We start from the raw sequence: 24,878 nt of genomic DNA on the forward strand, positions 1-24,878 counted from the left end.
GGCAAAGGCTTAATGGACTTAAAGCCAATCGGACAAAGGGAGTTAAAATGAAAACGAATCTGAATTGTTAAAATCTCCTGGAGTGACTGTGTTCAGTGGTCAGGGTTAAAGTTGCTGGTTTGATTCCAGCTTCTTTACCACTTTATTCTTGTGTCATTTCAACTTCATTCTGGTATGAGTTCATTCTCATAATATGACTTTTCTTGTAATATTTTGACTATTTTTATGAATTTATGATTATATTCTCATAACATATAGTCATATTTGACTAAAATATATAAAATATATATTTTATTCTGAGCATGGTCATGGTCTGCACATCAGTGTATGAATGTGTTTGTAAATGTGACTGCCTTCACGTGGCTTTGGCTGTTCAGCATGGCTGGAACAGCTCTATTGAAATTGAGCCCATTTAAAACTCGACATTCATTTTTCCTGCTCCACTGTAGCCATTTCCTACCAGAGGCAGCTCCGCAGTTAAGGATAAAAATGAGAAATAATATCTTATGCAAATTTTCTCGATATATTTTGTTTTTGCAAGATGACTCATCATATTCAGTTCTCTATCCATATCTACCAACTGTTTTTTTTTCCTTCCCATTTTTTCAGCTGGAAGCCTGCATGGCCCTAACCAGATAAACTAGGGATGTCTTTTTATTAAAAAACAAAAAGTTATTTTATTTCACAGTCATCTGACAGGAAGGTGGCAGAGAGAAGGGAGGAAAGCAATGCGGCAGAGTTGTTTGTTACTTATCTACAACGTATAGATAAGTCTTTGAAGAATTCTACTTAATATGAGTTACAGCAAAACTTAATTTCCCTTTGGGATCAATAAATGACTTTTAAAAAATGGAATTTTCTGCAACCGCTCAGCGCTGGCCTCGATGCAGAGCAGGACCGGACGTTTCCTCCCAGACCCAGCGGTCTTTACGTTTATAGAAAACCTGCAGCTTCATGATGCAGCAGCATCAATATGAGCATCAATAGGATGAGCTGCACATATTTATGCATTCAGCACCAGAACCTCAGTAATCAATCATATTGATCTTTCTATTGGATTTGCCACACAGGTGAGCCTGAACATACAGGCACCTCATAGGCTGCGCTCCAGGCTCTTAACTCAACCCCCCACCGCCTGTGACAAAATCCAGTGACTTTTGACCTTATTCATACTTCTAATGTCAAAACTAATTGAGCCTTTCCCAGGAGAAGGAGAGCTTAGAGGAAAAAGAGGACAGAGAGGAGCAGGAGGACATACTTTTACTCTACCAACCCCGAGGATGGAATATTTTTAGATTAAAGATCATTCCTGCAGAGGAGCAGGAAGGCGTCTGATCTGCTTTAGTAGCTCTTGGAAAAATAAAATATTTGACAGAAGAAGAATAGGTGTCAACAAATGTCTAAAGAAAAACTAAAAGTAGCTGCTGAATGTGATTTGTGAACCCAAGACAGAAATGTAACTATAAAGTCATTTCATATAATTTGTTTCTAAAACTCGAGTCGTGAACAGAAAGTTTGACTTTTTTCCCTTTGGAGCATAAAGGCTGTTTCTGTTTCAAAGAGTAGGAGCTTCTTAAAGAGACAGCTCCAACTATAATGCAAATCAAATTTCCTTTAAGCTATGTTTGATATATACAGCGTTGTCATAACAACTGAAAGTATCATAGTTAGTGAAACTCCTCCGTGAAGTTGTGAGCTCAGGATGCTGGAGTGTGTTGGATTGTGTTTGTTTTGTCTCCCTCACTGCTGGTGCAGTCGAGCTTACATTTGCTAAAAAGGGCAGAGATGAGAACGCTGCGACACAGACTGCCTCAGCTGTCTGAGCCCCTCATCTGTCTTCAGAGGAACATCACAAGTAGGAAGATGAAAACTGTTAAATTGCTGAGTTCAGTACTACAGATCTATTCTGAAATTTTAATGGACTTTGCTGAGAAAAGTGAAAAAAAGAAAGGGGTTGATTTTAATCTTCATAAAAGTTAAGCCTTCTTTTCATTTCCTCAGCCAAATTAAGGAAATAAAGTGAAATGTCAGAGGAAGGTGGGCTGACGGCGCGGCGCAGCGTGCTTTTATCATCTAAAACCAATAAAGAAACGGCTTTAGCAGCTGCTGTGAGTTTTGTTTGTGAATGATGGGAAGAGGAGGGAGGTTAGCTGAGAAGTGGAGGGTGCACACACACTCACACACACACACACACACACCCACACACACACACACACACACACACACACACAAATCCTCATTTGAGCGAGCTGTCAGCAAAATGAAGGAGAGGAGACAGAAGTAATGTAATGAGTGCGGTCTCAACACGGGCTCGGCATGTCTCTGCCGCTCCACTGGTCATCGCTGCGTCCCACAGAGAAACAAGAGTGTTTGCTTTTATCTACCACCCCACCTACTTCATCCCCCCCTTAGCCGGTTGCCATGACAACACCAGAGCTCCACCCAGGAAAAAAAAGATGTGTACGCTGGGAGAAAGAGGATTATTGGGGTCAGTGGTCTCTGCATGTGCCTCTGTCTCTCTCACGCACATTCACACACCGAGCTTTTTCCCACAGCGTCAGGCGCGCATACCGACGGACTTTAAACTTAGTGCTGGACCTGAATGGAGACAGTCATTTGTGGTTCCTGGAACTGATCCAGTTCATTTAAACTCTGCAGAAACAATTTTTCTACACCAATGGATTCCATGTCTGGCATTGTTTTGGTTGTGATAAACTCCAACATTTCTAGACAGTAAAAAAAAAAGAAAGAAAAACTTCTCAAAGCACAATTCTTCCTGATGAAATTGTTCCTCCAGTTTCTATCAGAAACTACTTCAAGCTTCAAACGCTCTGATTTCAAATGAAAGCGTTGCTGCAGAGCACCGTGAACATGTTTTAGGTCCCTGCTGGTGGTGACAGCATCATGCAATGGGGATGCTTTTCTTTGGTAGAGACGGGGAACAGGATGCAGCTTATTATAGGTTATTTATTAATTGCTATTATGAATTAATTACAGCTGATATTCGTGTCCTTCACTGACCTTCATGGAAAAGTGGAAAGAATAAAATTATCACAAACCAGGTGGAAGATTTTGCTCTGTTGATGAACATTTTGCCCGACATCCTAAATATGTGGCACAATACAAAGTAGTGGCAGCAACATGCTACGGGAATGTTTTTTTTTTTTTTTTTGTACCAGAAACAACCAAAGACTAAAAGTTGAGAGAGATTTTTTTCCTTTTGGCATATAAACTCTACAGTGTTCACTTCAACATGAACACATGAGGGAAGTGTTTCCTCCAAAACAATATTTCATCACTTAAAAGCTCAAAATAAAATCATTAAAATCATAATTCTCTAAGTATTTTGTGTGGTGGAAGCTGCAGTTGAACACTGAATATAAATCAATTGTTCTTCTGCCTCAATGAAAACAGAGTCGGGTTCTTCCAGTGGAGCAGACTTCCCAGGCCAGCAGCAGGGATTAGCTGGCGGCTGTTTCACCTTCCTGTGGAGTTTGCTGCCAGCTACAGATTTCCAAAGCTCTGTGGGGTCAGCATCAGGAACGGCCTCTGGATGGATCAGACACGTCTGACGGGGTTTCCACAGAATCTCTCATGACTGACTGGGTAGATTTTTCAAGAGGTGAATTGAGGAGTTATTTTACCCCCCTATCCCACGAACTGCACATTCTCAGTAATGTGTAGAATTTAAATAACTGAACAGCCTCTAGTTAGTCACTGCTTATATAAGAGCCAATATAGTGCAAAGTGCGACCAATATGAATTTGCTTGTGAGGAAATTGTCATTAGATTATTTATAATTAATTTCCTCTGACAACTGTTTTGCAGGAAATTCAAAATTTACTCATTTCAGGACATATCAGACATTAGTAACAACTTTATGTAAAATCCTGGTCTATAGTGATTGGACACATTAGAAAGTTCAATTGCTAATCAAAGCAGCAAATCAACCTATCTGGTGGTAAAGTCAACCTGCTGGGGATCAAACTGAGCACTGGCGATTTTAGAGTAGGATTCTTGCAACTGATTTTAGTTTTCAGAAACTGCTCTCCTACTCAGAATTTCACACAGAACCAGTTTACAGAGAATAATCAAAAATAGAGAAAATATCTGGTGAGTGGCAGCTATATTGGAAAAAAAATCATGATAGAGGTCAAAGTAGATATAGAGAAATGGCATATTAGCCCCAGTAACCACTTGTTACAACTAACGTAGATAACCGTCTGCATGTCAAGCTTCGAAGCTGATGGACTGATAGTCATTAGAAATCACTGGCTGCTTCTCCAGTCAGCTAACAGGAAACTGAAGATACAATCCTCACAGGCTCTGCAGACTTCAGAAAAAAACATAGCCTGGCACAATGAGTTTATTATCTGCAACATTCAAAGGGTTCAGTGAATATTTGGTCTATTTAACATGAAAGTATTGATCCATCCTGTCTTATTTTATCAGTCCAGGTTGGTGTTATGATTTAGGGAATATTTTCTCACCACTCTGTAAGCTCCTTGGTACCAAACAAACATTGAATTAAAAGGTCGGTCTCCCTGAGTGTTGTTGCTGACTGTGTCCAACAGGAACAGGCACTGCATCACTGAGCCTGGATCATCTCAAACTGTTTACTTCAACATAAACAGTTTGATGTTCACTGTGACTCTGCAGTCACCAGATCATCATCCTATAGATGAATGTTCTAGAAAGGGATGTTTTGCATCATGGATGTGTGGCTGAATAATCAGCAGGCTTTGTATGATTCTATCAAGTTAATATAGAGAAATATCTCTGAAAATATTAACAAAACCTTGTTAAGCCTCAACCTCACAAAGAGTTGAGGGGGTTCTGAAGGCAAAATGGGGTTTAACCCAGGACCAGAAACCACTTTTCAGTGGTTTCCTTTTCTTTTCTGCAGTGAGTTGTGAATTCTGATGTTGATTAAAAGGCCAAAGTTCAAGCCTCAGCACAGGAAAGCTGGCTTAACCTCATCTGCTCAATGGATGCTGCTCCACAGCTGACCCACAGCTCCAGGCACAGCTTCTTTAAAAGCCCCATGATCAGAAAGTGCACATATGACAAAAAGTCATTTCATCTATTATTTATGTCTAGTTTTGTTTGAACATGTGGAAGAGGAAGCTGAGTGTCATCTTCCTCTTCCTCAGGTATGTGAGGAGAAAACTAATTGTTATACAAAGTTTCAACATAACTGACAAAACTGTTCTGTTTCTAATATATCATGATTAACCCAACCAGAGATGAAATACTTTTATTAACCTCATCAGTGTCGCTTCGCTCTCCTGCTCCCTTCCTACAGCATCGAAAAACAGCCATCTACTGCCATCTTGTGGTTGGTAGAGAGCACTACATAAAGTCCCATGTTTTTGAGTGGACATTAATGAGAGCAGCTGACGCTGAACGTCTCCTGCTTCCCTCAGAGCCGCTTTCATGGTTTCATGTTATGAATAATGCATTAATATACTTGATTATTTCAGTGACAGAAAAACACCTGCTGCTGTTTGCAGAGTTAATTGAATCAATCACGCATGAGATTAAAGCTGCTCATGAATGGTGAGCAGCTAGCCGGCACAGCCGATGTTTGGGATGGATCAGTGTCTCCCAAACTGAGGAAGAGTTTCACTTGAGGAAGAAAAAAGTTGAGCATCTTAAGATGCTTGATCCTGAGGGAAAGCTTTCTGCCACACAACTCGAGCTTTATGAAGCTGTGATGAAGATTTTGAAATGTTCACTGTTTGTTTTAGAGTTATGCCTACATCAGGAGTCCAACGTGTGGCCTGGGGGCCATTTGTGGCCCTCAGAATGATTTTGTGTGACACTGGAATTTTGGTTTGTGTGCAGATACATACAGAAAAACGTTAAGGTGCAACCTTCACCGATGTGAGTCCTTTCAGACACAGAGTGGACAAATAAAAATCTTAAAACAAAAATCTTTCTTGGTTTTTTGATTCTTGATTTTGCCACTTTAACGTCACCTTCCAGCTCTCAGGTCTTCATCTCACTCCTTACTGTGGAGGCGACTGATGAAGCATGAAGATGAACCATTTCGCCATGAATGGAACAGAAAGATCACAGAAACTGGGTCTGATTTGTTGAAAACTGACAAACATGAAATTTTACATTTAAAAGAGAAATAAATAGAATAAATGTTATTATGCTCTACAGTAGAACCACAAATCAAAATGAAACATGTCTTACTTTATCATAACATCAGCTGATACTTTGGTTTTGATTCTTGCTTGAATTAATTGTGACTACATTTTTTAAATCAATGATTTATTTAGATTTTATTTTATGTAAAAGCAACCAATGAGCTTTAAATAAAGACTCGGTGATATTTTCCAGTGTAAAGCAGACGTTCTTCATCACAGGCTGCCTGCCAGCTCTCTGGTAGGAATAGTTTCTGTCCCAACAGAGTAGCTGTGATCCACCGTGCTGTGTAAAAGCTGCTGTCCTGTCATGCAGATAATTCCTGTGAGGAATCTGTAGTCTTTGCTTGACTTCAGCACAACAGTGCAGCAATGTGCTCGAGTCTTCCTTGTCTCACAGTGTGAATCATTAAAGGGAGCCAGAGTCCGCTTCTTACCTCTGGAGGCTCTTCAGAGGGGGAAACACAGCTCTGTCGATCAGGACTCCACGGCGCAACACAGAAAACAGAAAACACACAGCGCGTTGTCGGCTGTAACTCTGGACCGAGCCTGGAGGTACCAGAGTCCTGTCATTTTAATCAGGCCCATGTCAGGTAGCCCAGGCTTATTGATGCAAGCGGCTGCAGGCAGACAAAAGGAAAGAGAACAGAGTTTCTGTACCGCAAATCTACCCGACATGTTCACTCAGTGACTGAATAGCATTTTTCTCTTATCCACTTTGGTTCTGGAGAGATTTTCCGTTAACGTCGAGAAAAAAAGAAAGAAAAAACACAATTTCACCAACTGTGGTGTTTCCATTAAGCCAGAAGCCCAATTAGAATCACACATTAATGTGAAAGACCAACACAAAATGGTTTCCATTTGTGAAGTGGAAAGAAAATGATTTATAATTCAAAATGTTTTTTTTTTTTTTTTACAAACTTTATCTGAAACTTTTAACTTCGGATATCAGAACTGATAAACTGGAATACATTTTGTTTCTTTAAAACCCAAAGAGAAAAATATAAATAAAAGTTTAACTTTAAATCAACTTGTTTAAAGTTCATTTCAAAATGAGAATTTTCTCCTCAGTTTTAGTGTTAGTATCACTTTGATAAATCATTTGGAAAATTGGTGGGTAAATAATAAATGTATTATTTTAGGATGTGGATTTAATTAGACTGAAACAAATATATATTTCTGTTCTTAAGAAGAATCCCTCCACTTTAAATTTAGAATAAAAATAGTTTCTTGGAGTTTTGGTGGAGATATTTCACAGATCAAGAGACTAATTATTAAAGTAAAAATTAAATCTGCTCCATGTAGATAGAATTTGAACTTCTTTTAACCTTCTGACAGGGCCTCAAATAAAAACACAAATCTGAACTATCACTTTAAGATAAAGTCATTAAAGTGTCTACCATAAATCTATTTTTGAACAAAAACCCTGCAGCAGACTAACCACAGCAGAATTACTTCACAAACACATCAAAAAGCCAGTTATGAAAACATTCCAACAATAAAAACCACACCAGAGAATAATTTGCATTTTTTAGGAATAATTTATTGCCAGTAGGAAAGCGTGAGCTTGTGGCAGTACTCAATAAAAACCTTAACAAGACCATAGCGTTGCTCAGACACACACAGACACATGAAAAACGCCCCCCGGTGCCCATGAATAACTCTGCACTATAAATATATCGGGTCCCATTATCTCGGTGGAAAAATAAACAAGTTTCAGAATCAAAATGTACAAACAGAAGAAAAAATATAACAAGATTATGCAGTCGTTCACTGAAGACCCATTTCTGCAAAGAGCATTTAGAGACGATAAACTTTTTTACGAGTACACTGTGATAAGAAAAGCCTTGCTTCTCCTTTTTTTTAGAGAATGAAAGCACAGAATGGCTGATTTCACACCATTTAATCTTTTTTTTCATTGAAAATAAAAGCATAGAATATCTACAAAACCTAGTAAATTTTGAAATCAAAACTGTACACATAGATTTACACTGAAAATGAAGATTCGTATAAAAACATCTCGCTTGTCCTTTTTTGTTTTATCTTATTGAAACAAAAATATTGTCGCAATTTTTATTTTCTAGGATGATTTTCTGTACTACACTGAAATGTTGATCCTTCAGAAAACTCACTTTGTTGTCAAGATAAATGTTACACTTAAAGGAGACATATTACACTCCATTTCAGCTTTTTCTTTATTTTTTCCCCCTATAGCTCCATTCTATATTTTTTGCACAATTTACAAAAAAATCCAGTCTTTTCCCATCCATTAACTTTGAGATTTATTCTTAATTTCATTTAATTAGGTTTTGTTTTAGTGATTTAATCAGTTAAATCTGTTTTGTAAATGAACTCCAGCTAAAAAGACGACATCCCCGGAAATGTAAAAGAATAAACTGCAACAACATGGACTGTGACAGTGACAGCAAGATAAAACTTCCCATCTAACTCCTGCAGCTTCTCTTCAGAAATGCCCAAGTTCGCAGGTGTTTGTGAGGAAACCGAAGCGCCACCTGCTGTCTGGAACACCAAAGGTTCACCCGGCAGTAACGCTCTGCGGTTTGCCTCTCAGTAGTTTTAGTGCATAGAAGGTCAGAACATCACTCTGCTCAAATGTTTCTCCAGGCTAGTTTGATGTTTATGGATGTGCTGAAGCTGCTAACAGATTCAGACTGAACTGATTTTGCTCAAATTAACTGTTTTCACTCTTTTCTCTCTTTTTTTTTTAATTATTGAAACTTTGATTCACATGAAAATCCAAGCTGGGGATTCTATTTCTAGAACAGGGAAGAAAAGCATAATAGGTCTCCTTTAAAGTCTTGGTGATGTCATCTTAAAGGGGCAGAGGTAGAAGCAACAAAATGGCTCCTTTTACCTCTTGGTATTTTCTCTGGCCTCTCATTCCTCCTTCTGCTCATTCATGCCTCTGTTTCATACCAAAATGTTGTCATTTCGGTCCTTTCTGTCCGGCCAACACAATGTGAGAAATGTCAGAAATTGTCGAAAACATAGCGACCTGCTGTTAACTGTGTAGGTTTGATGTAGGACAACCTCAGGTAAATGTGGGACCTTGATGAACCGAAACGTTTCAATCAATTTTTGGTAATGACTCCGAGAGTCAGATAGCAACTTCAATTAAATTCAAAAATACTTTATTCATCCCAAAGAGAAATTCAATAATATGAGCTATCTTTGGCCCATCTTCAGTTTCGTACCAATCAAAAGCACACGGCTTCGTACCGACGCTCAAACTACCAGCTTTGTAAGAAAGATGACATCCTAGAATCACTGATCACAAGGAAAACATTTTAAGCAATCTCTTGTTATTTACTGAAATCAAATAATCATTTCATTGTCGCAGACTATCAGTAGCTTATGGAGATGAACTTTAAATCATTTTTTGTCAAAGTGGGATCAAAGCGTTCTAAGAAACGACCAATTCCAGAAAGATACAAAACAAGGAAGCAGTGAATGAGCAGAACCTCCCAGCCGCCCCTTCCAACTACGCTCTGCTGTGTGTGGTGCTCCCTGGTGTCCACATACTGTGCGTTATTAGTGTTGGTGGTTTGTGTAGCTGTGGGTTCAGGCACTTTTGTTTGGATCCAGTGTCAGACTTCAGTGTGCTGTTGGGAGTTCAGCATCGGGATGGTCAGCTGTTCAAAGTGGCCTTCCTCGCCGCTCTCGTAGTCGCTTATCATGGCCTCCGACTCCTCGCAGCACGCCGACATGTCTGAGCAGGAGGCTGTGGAGGCGTACAGAGACATGGACATGTCGTCCAGAGCGGAAGAGTCAAAGTCCCGGCCGCAGCCTAAGGCGTACTCCCCTCTGTAGCCACCATTGCCCACGGTGGAGGCCGGGGTGATGGTAGCGGAAGTGGAGGATGCGCCCTGGCCTTCGGCATCACCGCCACCGCCGCTGTCGCTTGGGTAGGAGTGGTGCGGCAGGTACTGGTTAAGGCTGTAGAGCTGGGGCCGGGCCGGGCGCCGGCGGCCGGAGCTTCCCGAGCCAGGCTTCTCCAGCTCTCTGTTCAGGGAGCGCAGCGTGTCGCCGTATTCCGGCAGAGGCGGCGGCGGGAGGTCGTCGTTGACGGGGAAGTCCTCCGGCGGTGGAGGGAAGTCGCTCTCGATGTCAAAGCCACCAGGGTAGTAGTCGGTGTCCATGGCGCTCGGGTCGTTGTACTGAGGCGCGGGAGACTCCACCACCTCGTAATGCGGAAACTCCTGGATTCCAGGAAGCTGAACACTTGGCATCCAATCAGATGTGTCCCAGTGATATCCTGTCGGATAAAGAGAGGCCGCAGCACAAACACAGAGATTAGGCCTCTGCAGTGGAGACGTCAGACATGTTCATGTTAAAAATCAAAGTCATGCTGGAGCTACTGCTGTGTGAAGACAAAGAGGCTCTACACCCTGCAGACATTCGTCACACTCTGCCATGTTCAGGTTATAAAAAGCTGGTTTTAGTAGAACATGGAGCTTCTGGGTCACATCGGTTATTAACGTGTTACAGAGGTTGTTGTTTAGACAAATAAATAGCATAGATGCACCAATTCAATGTCAATATTCCATCTGAAAAAAATTTTAGATCGCGTATCACTGGCAGATCTATTGAGTCTAATGCTATGCTTTGTGCTCTGAATGACATCATGCTTTATAATTTGACATTATATTTAGAATCCTATTTGCACTTTCTGAACCATTTAAAATAAGTTTGCTGCAGTTTAGTTTTACGTTTAACCAACATAGTCAACCTGTTGTTTTTGTCAGTTTCAGTTTGACTGTTCTGCTCCTAATTGAACTAACTGAACAAATGAAAGTAATTTTTTACATGTTTGACCAAGCTTGTGAAGCTGTTGGTGTATTTAAATGTGAAATAATGGTGTGGAGTTAGAAAATATATTTTTAATTCAGTACATTTATGAACCGACAGGTTTTAAGTCAGTTCAGTGTTGTTTTTCTGTATCAGATCGGTATCAGCCGATACTGAACCTCAGATATCGGTATCGGTATCGGATGTAAAAAAGTTGATCGGTGCATCCCTCATAAATAGCAATTTTATTTTATTTATTTTTTTACATTTTACAAATGGATGAGTTTAAGTTATATTTATTTACAGCTATTTATCTGCTCATTCATGAGATTAGAGTCTGTCTTGATTTTATTGAGTGCAAATCGATGACATAGTGACAATTATAAGTTAGACAGACAAACGGGGTTTTATAAAACAGTGACTACAGTGAACTTAAACATATAAACAACGTATTTAGCTGCTTATATCCAGTCAGTGCTAATGTTCTCTTAACGGTTCATTTGGAGCATTTAAAAACATTTCTACTATGACTGAATTATATCAGGAAAAAGTGATCATCATGTTATGCATTTAGTGATTGATGAATATCTGTGTTGAAGAAATTACCCAGTTTTGTTTCTATAAAGTAAATGTCCAAACCAGAATACAGAGTCGATATGCTGTGTAGCCAAAGACAATGAGTAGATTTTTTTTTCTTTTTTCTTTTTTTTTTTGCTCGTCATGTCTGTCACCATGACTACAGCATTTCAAACTCTTACTATCTATTTCAAAATTGGAATCTTGTAACAAAAATATTACAATACATGCGGCAATAAACCCAAAGTAGATTAAAATCACACTTTGGAATGATATGATAATCTAACGTTACTGCTTCTGCTAGATTATCCATCTAATGCAGATCTGTTTGTCTTCTTTTAATATAATAATCCCCTTATGCTATTAGTAGTAAGCTATATGAAAATGTAAGATATTGGAAATATAAAAAAAAAAGAAAACAGCCACAAACACAAGTAGGAATACATCCGGTTAGGCACTGAGTAATCATTATGTCGCAGCCTCAAACCATGCGAGGTAGCGCTTTAGATGATGTCACCTTCACCTCACAGCCAACACCTTCTCGCTTCAGATTTGAGTTAGTGGTAAAGCGTTTCAGGATGGGATCAGGAGCAACAGAGACCACCAGACAAACAAACGTGTAAAAAGTCACCTCTCGGGTTCTTGAGATCATGAGCCAAAAAAGACTCTTTATGCGAGGCAGGAGGGGGAGAGAGAGAAACAACAGGTCACGTTAAAACCTCAACAATACGCCGAGAATAACAACAAAACAGAGGAGGGGGCAGAATGAGACGCAAATAAAAAAATGCATAGCAGCTTTGTCATTTTCTTACACATCAGGGGTGTGTGTGATATTCCTTTTGTAATTTCTACACACACGGTTTGGTCAGGAGATTTTATATACAGCCATAAATATCTGATTCATTTTGTGCTCAGAATGATTCACCTGAATGATTCTTCTACTAGTTCATTTCTAATAACACAGAAAAAAAAAAATTAAGTTATGGGCTAAAATATATACATACAGCCTAATAATATCAGGATGTATCAGAGAAACTACACAATTTTAGAAACCATTTTGATTCTGCTGAGTATTTGAACCGTCGTGCTTTGTTCAGTTTTTATCTAAGCTTGAAGGAAACCTGGAGTTTCAACAGGATAATAATAATAATAATAATAATAATAATAATAAATAATAGTAATAATAAATAATAATAATAATAATAATAATAATGTGTATTAATGTATTTCATTTTATGGTTAGAGATACAGCAACTATTAACCATTAAAAATAAAGTTTTGAATTTGAGCCTGTTTGTATAGATCTGACTCCGTACGGATTAGAAAAAAAACTTTAAAAAATTAACTTTTTTTTTTCCAACGGCTGTTTTTGAAAAGCTACTGAACCATTTAAATGAATCACCAAATTCCTCAAATTACCATCCCATTCCTGCCCAAAACGATCTGAATCCAAACATGAGGAGGTCAGAGTTTGACGAGGGCCGATTGTGTAAGACAATGACAGAGTCTCAACCTGCACTGGACACCAAAACACAGAGGGACAACAGCACTGGTGGACACAAGCCAGAAGAGTACCTTCTCCTTCCACAGTGTCAACAACAGAATTGACAAGGTGGATTACTGTCACAATGGAGGCTTGTGAGAGGCAGAGGGGGGTTGGGGGGAGAGTGGATCAAAGAGACCTGACATTAGTAAAAATGAAAGCCTTGTTCATTTATCAAAAAGCAAAAAACCAAGCAAACACAGATGGAATGTGGTCGGAGTGATGGCAACACACATCGGGGTCCTGGTCGCTCTTCACACACTTTTAGTCTTTGGAGCGTCAGCACCGAGTCTGAGGGGGGTATGGCTGGGATGAGACCGTGTTAGAGGGGAACACTGTAGCGAGGGTGAAGAGGGGGGAACGGGGGGAGGGGTCAGGTTCTGTCTGTGCAACATAACACACAGCTACTATGTACTGAGAACCAGAGGGAGCCACTCACAGTACAGATGGAAGAATCAGGGGAATTCCCCAGAGATCCGAACACAAATAGTTTTTTTCTGTCAGATTTGGATATGTTCTGATTTTTGAAGGTGTCGATGAACGATGTGATGATGGACTGACCTTCATCATCTACAGGTGCATCTCAGCAAATAAAATACCATCAAAAAGTTAATTTATTCAGTAATTTCATTGGAAAAACTGAAACTCGTGTTAAGTATATCAAAGAAATGGCTGCGTTTCTATTACAAACCTGAATTTCACAATCTTCTGAACACTACAGCTGTCCCTGCTCAACATTTTATATCAATTCTGTTTAACAATATGTATTTTTTAGATGTTTTCTGTAATATTAAAATTGTACAAGAAAATGAATGGTTACACTTTATTTGAAGGGGTGACTGACATGACACTGTCATAAACATAAAGAAGTCTTTATGAATGTTTATGGCTGTTGTCATAAAGTGTCATTCGGTAAATAATGACACTTTTAATGCAAAGTTGCTCTAAAAGTTGCATTAAATGTCCATTAAAAGTGCAAACTTTGTATGATTTTGTAAATAATGACAATTTAATATTTAATGGACTTTCAATGCAACTTTTAGAGCAACTTTGCATTAAAAGTGTCATTATTTACAGAATAACACTTCATGACAACTGTCATAAACATTCATAAAGACTTCTTTATGTTCATGACGTGTGTCATGTCAGTCTTATGCACACCCCTTCAAATAAAGTGTTACCAAATGAATTTGTGGGTTTTGCTCGTTGTCAGCAAAGAACATCACAAGTACATGCTTAAAATATACCACTATGTGATAAATATAGATAAGTTTGACAATTTGAATCGTATTATTTAAAAATAAATACTATTAGATGATATTCTGATTGACTGAGATGAACCTGTAGGTGAAAACGAGAAAAATCAAATGAAAAGATGGGAGAACATAAGAGAAATAAGAATACCCTGGTAAAATACTCTTCGACGTTAAACATCCATTTGTCTCTAAATTCACCAAAAAAGAACAGAAAGAAACAGAAAAAGAGAAAATAAAAGATATGTAAGAAAAAATGTCAAATCAAAGGAAGCGATGAGCGACTTTGAAACATCCGTCTTCTTTCTGAAATAACGTCACAGAGTGAGAACAAAGAGCCGGGTCCTAAATGGTTTCTATGTTTTCCAATCAGTAACATCAGCAGAACTGATCAGACGGGGGACTTGTGATTCTTCCGTCTGTATGGACAGTGACTGAGGACTTACAGGCCGGACCCCCTGCTTAAAACCTGGTTCTGGATCTGTGGACCGATTTGATCCATATGGGAGCTGAAGCCCCGCAGCGAAAAGAAACAGAAAAAAAAAGTCATGTGACCCCACAGCCACTACTGGGTCATTTATTCAGCACATGCAAAAAGAATAAAAAAATAAAAAAATTCTAAGTGTTAGCTGTAAATTTACCAGGCATCACACAAAACAGGAATAAACTCATTACAAAACGCCTGAATGTTAAAAATGTAGAGCTGTCAGGTTAGCAGGTCCTGAAGTGACGGCGGCGTACCGTTGTCATCACATGACTCTGACTGGAAGGAGCTGAGCGAGTGGACCTCTGACATGCTGCCTCTGGTGTTGTACAGCTGGCAGGCACTCTCCTCCACTGGCTTCTTGGTCAGGCAGGGATCCAAGTCCACCACTTTAGCTGCAGAGAAGCAAATCAACCAAACATTGGGATACATAAGGCATGTTTTTACTCAAATAGACAAATATAATAAATACTCAATTCAGGCTGGGCATCACCGCTTTCATATAAGGCTGTCAAACGAATAATTTTAATCTGATTAACAACAGGGTTGCTGTGAATTAATCCTGATTAAATACTTGTTAAAATAAGTAAACTTAGTTAATAAGTCTATTTATTTACAAATCTTTTTATTAGGGCAATCAGTTAATTTCTCATGACTTTGATGCTTTGTTTGTGGAGGAGATCAATCTTTTCACAACATACCATCAAAACATACTGACAGCTTTAACAAATATGTAAAAAAAAAAACATATTTTTTATTAAAGTTACAACATGTGAATTTTGACAGCCCTACTTTCCACACAATGTAATAAGTTAGATTTAGTTTAACAGCAGCCAGAGGGAAGCGGACTTACTGTCGTAGTCATAGTCCCAGTTGGGTTTCTGTATGGAGTCGCTGTCTGACACAGAGTTGGATGGAGGGGGCGGGGGCAGGTTGGGCGCCACGCTGCACACCGCCACGGTTTTCCGGTGTCCGTGAACAGAATCTGGGTTGAAAGTGGTGAACTCCGGGTGCTCCGGGATGGTGGAGCCTTCGAACGAGTTCCTGTCCAGGTTGTTCCGCGAGTCGCTAGGAATGCTGGGAGTGTAGGAGATGGGGCGCACGGGGACCTGAGGGGGGATGTCAGAGTAGATGTTCTTGTTGAGCTTGGAGTCGAAGTACGGCCTTTGGAGGAAGGAGTGAGGCACGCTGGAGCCGCTGGGGTGTTTGTCGGCGCCGCCCATCTTCGACTTGCTGCGGCACGCTCTCTTGCGGATGAAGATGAAGAAGAGGACCAGGATGAAGATGCTGAGCAAGAAGACCACGATGCCGATCACCTCCTCCAGGCCGATGTTCCAGGGTGTGGAGACAAACTGATTCTGCACCTCCTCTGGGAGCTCACACTTCTGCCCGTGGAAACCCAGAGAGCAGTTGCACTTAAAGGAGCCGTAGGTGTTTTGACACTGGCCTCCGTTGGCACACGGGTTCTTGATGCATTCGTCGACGTCGCTCAGGCACCTTGGACAGAACGGAGAGGGATCAGTGAGGTTCTGATGCAAAGCGTCAAGCTGATCCAGATGGAAAATTTGAGTCCAAACAGACTTACCTGTCTCCCTGGAAACCAGCTACACACTCGCACACCGGACCGTCCAGGCTGTCGATACACGTCCCGCTGTTTTTACAGGGGTTGTCTCTGCAGTACGGCCCCAACTGGCACCTGAGGAAAGTGAGGATGGACAGGAGCTTCACTTCTGAGATGTGCTGACAGAAATCATTTTGTATCTATATCTCTAAAGAATCCATTAATGTGCTTTGTTGGTGATTTTCTAACATTACAACAAAAATGTTTTGTATTGTCTTCTATTTGCATTACATTTGATAAACCAACATAAGAAAGTAAATTATTGTGAAATTGAGAAAAAATAACATGTACCTTTTATTTACAAATATGAAAAATGTGTATTTGTAGTCAAACTCTTTTACTCTGACTCTCCTAAATAAAACCTAGTGGCTACCTTAAAAACATTCATATCCAGTCTGACTGACCTTGAACTATTTGGAAAAGCAGAACAGATTAAAGATCTCTAGATGATCTTAACCCCATAAGACCCAGTGTTGTAATATTACGTCTCCATTTAAAAAAGATGGACACAGGTTGACTTTTCTTCTTGTTTTTTTACTCAAAATTAAGAGATTGAACTCTATAGTTTGAGTCTTGGAATGCTGTTGGATAGGAAAAAATAACACAACTGGAGAAACTGTGGCTGAGCAGGATCTCTGTGATTACTGAACCAGAATAACCAACAAGTAGAAATTTTGGGGTGATCATTTAAATGTCTAAAATATGTATGTGTATATAATTTATGTGTAACACTTTCACAAAATGCTAAATATTTTATATTACATTTTTAATGTTATATTTTTGCCAAACCTTACACAAACAAACATTTTAAAAAATCTCAAAGCAGAACATGTTCATCTCCAGAGGACTCACACAAATTGGAACTTTTTTTCAGGTCTTTCTATATCTGGGTTTTGCAACGATAAATGAGTTGAAAATAATAAAAAAACTACATTTTTTCAGAAAATTATTTACAAAGCAACTTGACCTATATGTGTTTATCCTCCTGTTTTATAATGAAATACTAATGCTATTAAACCGACACATCAAATCCCAGTACGGGTAATGTAACCAATTTAGTAAAGTTAACCAACAAGCTTAAGGATGGGTGTAGTGGACGGTTCCTAAGCAACCATGTATAGATATGACTGTTTTGGGATAAGAAAAATAAACAAATTCACTTTTGCATCCAATGGCTGTTTTTCAAAAGTTACTGGAGTAGTACAATCAAATAAATCACTAAAATCCTCAAATTAACACAACATTCCTTCCATCAAAAAATGTAATCTAAACATGAGATGAGAGGAATGGTTCTCATACATTAGAAATCACACATGGAAGCTGGGCTGATTTATTAGCAGCACATTCCTATCACCGTTACCTCTGTCCAGAGTACTGGCCCCGGCACTGGCAGTAGAAGTCGTCGACGCGGGGAACGCAGGTGCCGCCGTACAGGCAGGGGTTGGAGGCGCAGGGGCTTATTGCAAGCTCACACTGGGAGCCCATGAAGGAGGAAGGACACTTGCAGAAGTATCCTGTGGAGTTCAGGCAAAAGAAGGCTAATGAGGACGAGGCGCTGAGCGTAACATTCATGCAATCAGAATTCTGATGAGGAATGGGATTTTTTTCTTTAATTATGCAGGTGTTTTGTGTAAATCTGAACAAATTTTGCATATTTCTTTAAAAAAAAAACCTGCAGATGAGACTGCCTTGATGTATCTCTTCTGTCTATAATTTATGATTCTTCTGGTTTAGGGTCGATGTGAATCGGTGCAGATGATTAAAGGAGCAGAGAAAGACTCACCTCCATTGGACAATGAGATGCAGCTCCCTCCGTTGGTGCAGGGGTTGCTGGAGCAACTCTCCTCAGGCGCGAGAGCGCAGCCCGGGGCCACGTCCACCATGTCCTCCAGCACGGCCTGCGCCCGCCGCGCCCGGCTGTTCAGCGGCAGTTCCAGGCCGTTCAGTGCCATGGCCTCCATACAGCCGCGCAGCCCGTTGGCGACGGACAGGCTGCGGCCCAGGCGCTGCGAGGAGTGCTGGCGGACGTGTCCGCCGAAGTAAATGTTGTTGTCGAGGTTGAGCGTACGCAGCGTGCCCGGGGCCGTGCCCGAGGCGGCGTGCACCTGGTCCAGAACCAGCTTGGCGTAATTACCGTCCACCTCCAGGGAGACGGAGTGCCACTCCCCGTCGTTAACCTGGGCACTGTGGACCGACACCAGGCCAGGGCCGCTGCCGCAGTCAAATTTGTACTGCAGGCGTCCGTTTACAATCTGTTTCAAGAGACAAAACGCTGCTGAGTTCCAGAGTCGGAACAAACTCTAAATGTGCAGGAAATGTCAGCAGGCCAATCATGTAACCTGGTCTCAGCTCGCAAAACTGTTTTTCGCAGTTTTGAGTAAAACACTCATTTTCATACAGTCGAAAAATCGTCTCATCCTAGCATCTAAATGTCATTTAGACACTAAAGGAAGCTTTATTCTGTTCAAACATCTAAAATATGAAAACAATTGGTGTTAAAATCCTTAGATGGCAGCCTGGAACTTAAACACCTCTTTGTCTGGCATGCAGAGCGATCCTCCAGACAGACTGAAAATGGAATGTGTGTAAAACTCCTGTCTGCTTCCCTTCAGTACTAAAATAGCTTGTGTTAGTTTTTTTTCCTCCCAGCTAGCCACATTCCCATAGTGAGGCGTGTGAATGGAGCTTTTAAATGCCCTTGTGAACCCTTCAACTCTCAGACAGAATGGGCTCAGAGAAAGGGCGAGGTCTGTTTCCTTATGCGGCTTTTAAATGTGGAGGACAAAGGTTCAAATTTGAAGATGCGACTACATAATGAGTTTGAACACACCTCAAGGATGCTGTAGTCTGTCCCTTTTGCGTACATGACAGTGGCGTGGCTGGAGAAGGTCCGGAGCCTCAGAGACAACTTCATCAGCTCCTTGTTGTCATTCTCCATCAGACGGTACTTCACATAACCGTTTCCACTGAAGGTCAGTGAGTGGCCATCTGAGACAAAAAAAAACATTTACTGAGAACAGCAAGAGAAGCAAAGCACTACAAAACCAACACATGGAGCTCAGGAGACTAGATGAAACGACACGGGGTTCAGGAGTGAAGACCTGACCAACATCGATCAAAAAGAAAACCTTTTTGAGTTTTGCACAGAAAAAAAAAAACGTCAGAAAGCCAAATAGCCTCGTACTTTAGCATCAATAGTAACCACGGAGCCGATAGTTTACTTTAGCACTGTTAGCATCTAACATTTAGCTAGTCATGACATTCTTACAGTGTTGACGAGTTGTTTGTATTTTGTCTCTCAGCATCTACAAATTACCTAAAATGTTCTCACACAAACAATGACTAAAATAACTTGCAATAGTTTTATTTCCTCCCAGTACAAGTACAAACGTTTTTGTTTTTTTTTGTTGTTTTTTTTCCCCCTAGATGCAGAGAGAAATCAGCCGGCCAATGAAATGAGACAATTTTCAGCGTTTTAGGTGAGTGGCATCAACAGCGACTGTCTGCAAAATCGAATTCCATTATAAATGTGTGCAAAATGTTGGTGTTTTCATAAGAAATGCAATTAAAATCACACGTGAAAAAGTTTATTCACACAATAAGTCATTAAACAACATGCCCTGCCATCATCCTCCTACCACTTCCTGTCATCTTCCTCATCTTTACTGACAGTAGTAACTTCTGTTGTTGATCATGTGAATTGTGTGATGCGATAAAAAAATAAAAAAAATAAAAAAAACATCTCCATTGCATATTTACAATAAGCTAATTTATATTTGTAAATGCTATTTGTACATTTATCAGGTCAGCTAATGGACTGCAACTTTACAACTCCAGAGACGGCAGTTCATGTAGAAAAGGTTTTAATATAAAAAAAAAGGAAAAGTTCCTACCGGAGCATTTGCCCTTTTTGGCCTCTGGACACACACAGCTGTAGACGGTGTCTCTGGGGTCAGCCACGCAGTCCATCCCCTCTGGACAGGGGCTGTTCTCACACACGTTGTTCAGGACAGGACACTTACCGCCTAAATGTCACGACACACCGCAGTTATCAACAGGAGACTTACTGGAACAAAACACCCAATGTGTGTGTTTGTGTGATTGAAGTACCGTCACACTGGCACGTGGCCGTCCTCACATGCCGCGGCGTGACAAAGCTGAGGCGGGCTGTACTGTACGTGGACATGGCGGTTTTATCCAGAGAGACGACCTCGTCACAGAAGTGCAGCGGGCAATCCAGACCCGCACACAGCTTCTGAACCACGCGCACGATGCGGACCCCGATCATGTCCTCGATCATAGCCGCAGAGGAGTTCAGCTTGCGGAAGACAACCTGATGAAAATTCAGCAGGAAATGACTCAGTCAAAGGGATTAGTGTGACCGGGGTGTCCAAACTCAGGCCTCACTGGACAATCTTCTGCATGTTTCAGTTCTCTCTCTGGCTCACCAAACATGAATCAAATGATGGTCATTGGCAGACCTCTGCAAAAGGCTTTACATGCTGAGGCTGTAGTTGGAGCATTTGAATCAGCCGTGTTGGAGGAGAGACGCATTGAAAACGGCCTTCCAGGAGCAGATTTGGTTCTTCCTGCTCAATAATGCTACCTATGTTACCTTCAGTTATAAAAATTCTATGAATATGACATATGACAAAAAATAAATTTGACTTCATAATTTAATGCCTTGAAATTGGGCCTCTGTCTCTTTACAAACTATGTCTCTTTCAGAAACTCCGAATTCAGGAAGTCATCACAACATGGCTCCTCTATTAACCCTCTAATGTTTTTACCAGAGTTTCACTGAGAAGTAACTCATATTCTGATCTCAGCAAATAATCAGTTCCACTGGGTGTTTGCTAATTCCTGCTGGCTAGTCTGAAGGAGCTGAGAGGGGGAGTTATGAGGACAGGCTGCTCTGTGAAGTTGAAGCTCTGAAGATTAGAAACTGCAGCTCCAAGGAGGAGCTGTGCCTTAAAGGTGGAGCTTGGTCCCACCAGGAGTTTTGCTCAGCTGAATGGTTTCTATGAGAGACTAAAGGATTTCTCAAACATGCTTGAAAGAATCAAAGTAACACTCCAGCTATGTTTTTGATGAGGAAATAACATTATATGCTCAAAAAAGTTGATTTTACATAATAGTAAAGAAAAAGGTTGCCTAAAACTAATAAATTAGACAGCTGATTTTAAAATTATGCTAAATTAATAAAATCTCATGAGTGAAAAATAAAATACACCCTTTTGAAACATCCTGTTCTGGTTGGTCTTACCTCCTGGGACTGGTAGGGGCTCCCAGATCTCTCCAGGGTCAACAGGACGTCCAGATCTCCTTGCTCTGGCTGAAGGCTCACCAACTGGACCTCGCTCCTGCGGACCCCGGCGATGTTCCTGAGCGCCCGCTGGAAGTTCCTCCAGTAGTCCCCGATGAACTCCTCTGGGGCAATGCTTCCGAAGCGCACCGCGATGGAGTTGTCCAAGGCCTGACGAGTCGCTTGGCGAATGTGCACATTGACGTCGGCTGGGGTTGTGAAGCGTCCATCGGTCACCGTCACGTTCAGAGGGTACTGGCCCACATCAAGAGGCCGCAGGGCGATGATTTTGCCATCCGAGGCCAAGACCGAAAACAAGGCTCTGCTCTCGTCTGCTGGCGAGGAAGCGGGAGCAGCGAGGCTGTAGGTGAGGGTGTCGTAGATATCCTGGTCAGTGGCATGGATCTTTCCCAACACGCCCCCGGGGTACTCATCGCCAGCAACAGAGACAAAAATGTCCAGCGGAAGTACGGCAGGGGGATAAATGCTCTCTTCGATGATTCGTACGCTGACGAAGGCGGTGGAGGACAGCTGGGGCTTGCCACTGTCAGACACCTGCACAGGAGAGCAGGACAGTGAGGCGTTACCTGCCTTCTAACACCAGAGGGCAATCAAACTCTTCCACTGCTGCCTCAGTCCCTCGGCTAACAGCATCCACACATTGCAAATGCACCAGATACAGAGAGCCAACAAAACATTAACGAGATCAAACATCTTAACAACCACACTTTCAAGAGATTTAGCTGTTGGTTCTGCAGGAAAACAACCAACAGCAATGACTCACATCGGAGCTTGAGTCTTGTGTGCACAACGACATCACACTTTTCATGTCCCATCTGCCCACACATTTCTCCTCTGTTCCCTTCCACCGAGGTAACACGTGACAGAGCCAAATCAAAGCTGCTCTCTGTCCTATTTAGTCGTCTATAAGGTGCTTTGAAGCAGCTGTGGACTTTTATAGACTTTTAAAATACTTTTGTTAGTTTGTAAATCACTCAACGGTTTAGCACCACAATACATTAAAGATCTGCTGTTGTTGTATCAACCTTCCAGACCTCTCGGGTCTCTCTGGTTCTAGTTCTGGTGACGCAGCACTCAGCTTCTGTGCACCACAAATCTGGAACAAACTTCAAGAAAACTGCAAAATAGACAAAATGCTGAGTTCCTTTAAATCAAGACTAAAAATCCACCTATTTAGTATTGCTTTGGAGCCATAATTAATAAAACATTGATTAACATATTAGAAATGTAATGATGATTTTAACAATAACTCGTGACAAAATGCAATATTGGTTATTGGCTTTCACAACTGTTGATGTGTTTTTGATGTTTTTATGTTTTAATGTAAGTGATGTGAAGCACTTTGAACTGCCTTGTTGCTGAAATGCTCTATAAAAATAAACTTGACTGATTGATTGATACTTCTATTTAAATCAAATCAAATCAAATTAGATTTTACTTCTATTCAGCTTCTCTGGTAAAGTTGCTCTCGGTGCAGCAAGCTCTCAGTAAAATACTTCAGGGGGTTCAGACTGCTTGGAGAAGCGATGGAAGGCAGGAGGGAAAAGAATGGGGATTAACAGAAATCTGCCAAAGCTCCAAAGTTTAAATTGATGCAAACCGCCGACCCTTGTCTCACCTCGACTCTGGGACTCACCTGCGCTTGAAGTAAGTAGTGTTCTTTAGTTTTCCTGCTCAGCACCCCTGTGGTCACCAGCGCTCCCTGCTGGTTGATGTGGAAAACGCTGCCCTCATTCCCCTCCACGATGGTGAAGGTGAAAGGTGGGCCGTTGTGTGAAGCGTCTCGATCGCTCACGGCCAGCTGAAGAATGCTGGTGCCTTTTGGTCGATTCTCCTGAGAGTCACAAGAGGTGTGATGAGAAGACGTGCTTTGCTTGAAGTCATTGACTTCTGAAATGCATCAATGCTGCTTTGTGAACTGAAAGAGCGTCGCTGAGCTGGACAAAAGGCCATCTGAAACTGATCCCACCTCCATGGAAAATAGGTGCATCTCAGTCAATCGGAATAGTTTTGAAACTCACAACAGAGAGTCACTACATAGAGAATGACATTTGCAAGCTTTTATTTCAGTTTATTTCAGCTGGTCAGCTGGAATTTATTACCTTTTGCTTCTGATCTACCAGAAACATTCAGCTATCAATTATTTAAAAACCCTTAGGACTAAAAGGACATTCTTCTGACTTTCAAACATACTCCTGCAAACATATCCATTAAATTGAGTACATTGTGTGCGTGTGTGTGTGTGTTTGCATCTATTTCTAATTTCATCAAGGCAACAAATAAAGTAAGACCAGATCAATGAAACCTCTGTGTTGTTTTAAAAATAGTTTGTGAGTAATGGAGATGACATGTTAATGACAGAACTTAGCTTGAAGCATCCGGCTTCTGGAAGGTTCTGCTTTAATGCTGACCATTTCTAACTGTTCATAGTTTTTCCAACTGGACAAAAGAAGAGCTACCTCCATGATTCTTTATTTTCTAAAGTCTCTGTTGGCTCTGACTGATCAGACAGTAGAAGTTAAAAGAACAGCAAAAGTTTGAAAAGAAAGTGTTCTCCTTTTTGTGCCTGAATAATGTCCACATCTGACATCTATTGAATCTTTTGCAACCCATTACATTCATTCTGCAGAGCTAAAAAAAAAAAAAGCTATCGATCTTCTGTGGGTGTGTACAGTATGTGTAGCTCTGGATTTTCCCCCTCATGGTTGATTTAAGAGAATTTACTGCAATACTTTGATCAAACCCTAATAGGCCATAAAGCACAGGCAGTGAAGAGGTGAAGCAATGTTCAGATCTGATGCTCTGCAGCAAGCTGGCATGTGTTCTGTCCACTGATCACATAAATAAATGAGTTGCAAATTGAATCCAGTACAAAGTAAATATCATACAATTCTTTGGAAACCCTGACAGTCATAAATTGTCTCATTTATATGAAATTGGCTGATATGTGGCAACAGTTTTCCTGTGTTCTAACTGTTTAGCTTTGTTTTATAAAGTGTTGTAGGAGAGCATTTGTTCTGACGTGGCGTTACTGAATTTGCTTTTGTATGTTTTCTAAAGATGAATGTAGCTGTATATGTAACTTATAGGACACTGTCGATAAGGAGCATA

The 24,878-nt window shown here is 40.8% G+C and overlaps 1 protein-coding gene across 3 annotated transcripts in view; it reads right to left on the reverse strand.

Moving 5' to 3' along the window:
* Window positions 1-7,676: 7,676 nt before the first annotated feature.
* Window positions 7,677-24,878, reverse strand: part of fat1a (FAT atypical cadherin 1a) — a 101,896-nt gene continuing 84,694 nt past the window's right edge. For 2 of the 3 annotated variants that reach the window (XM_088008731.1, XM_088008729.1), the window contains 11 exons: window positions 23,404-23,601; window positions 21,708-22,301; window positions 20,552-20,774; window positions 20,335-20,466; window positions 19,272-19,429; window positions 18,225-18,693; window positions 17,802-17,955; window positions 16,406-16,516; window positions 15,674-16,317; window positions 15,078-15,215; window positions 7,677-10,431 (listed from right to left, as the gene is read on the reverse strand). In XM_088008731.1, the coding sequence (XP_087864857.1) occupies window positions 9,764-10,431; window positions 15,078-15,215; window positions 15,674-16,317; window positions 16,406-16,516; window positions 17,802-17,955; window positions 18,225-18,693; window positions 19,272-19,429; window positions 20,335-20,466; window positions 20,552-20,774; window positions 21,708-22,301; window positions 23,404-23,601 (3,489 nt within the window). In that variant the 3' untranslated portion in view covers window positions 7,677-9,763. Of the gene's footprint in view, window positions 10,432-12,171; window positions 12,208-15,077; window positions 15,216-15,673; window positions 16,318-16,405; window positions 16,517-17,801; window positions 17,956-18,224; window positions 18,694-19,271; window positions 19,430-20,334; window positions 20,467-20,551; window positions 20,775-21,707; window positions 22,302-23,403; window positions 23,602-24,878 lie in introns of all 3 variants that reach the window. The other variant, XM_088008735.1, reaches the window with a different exon arrangement.

Source organism: Poecilia mexicana, unplaced genomic scaffold (genome assembly GCF_051168715.1).
Source record: "Poecilia mexicana isolate PSO_F unplaced genomic scaffold, ASM5116871v1 scaffold_2, whole genome shotgun sequence".
Classification (NCBI taxonomy): Eukaryota; Metazoa; Chordata; class Actinopteri; order Cyprinodontiformes; family Poeciliidae; genus Poecilia; species Poecilia mexicana.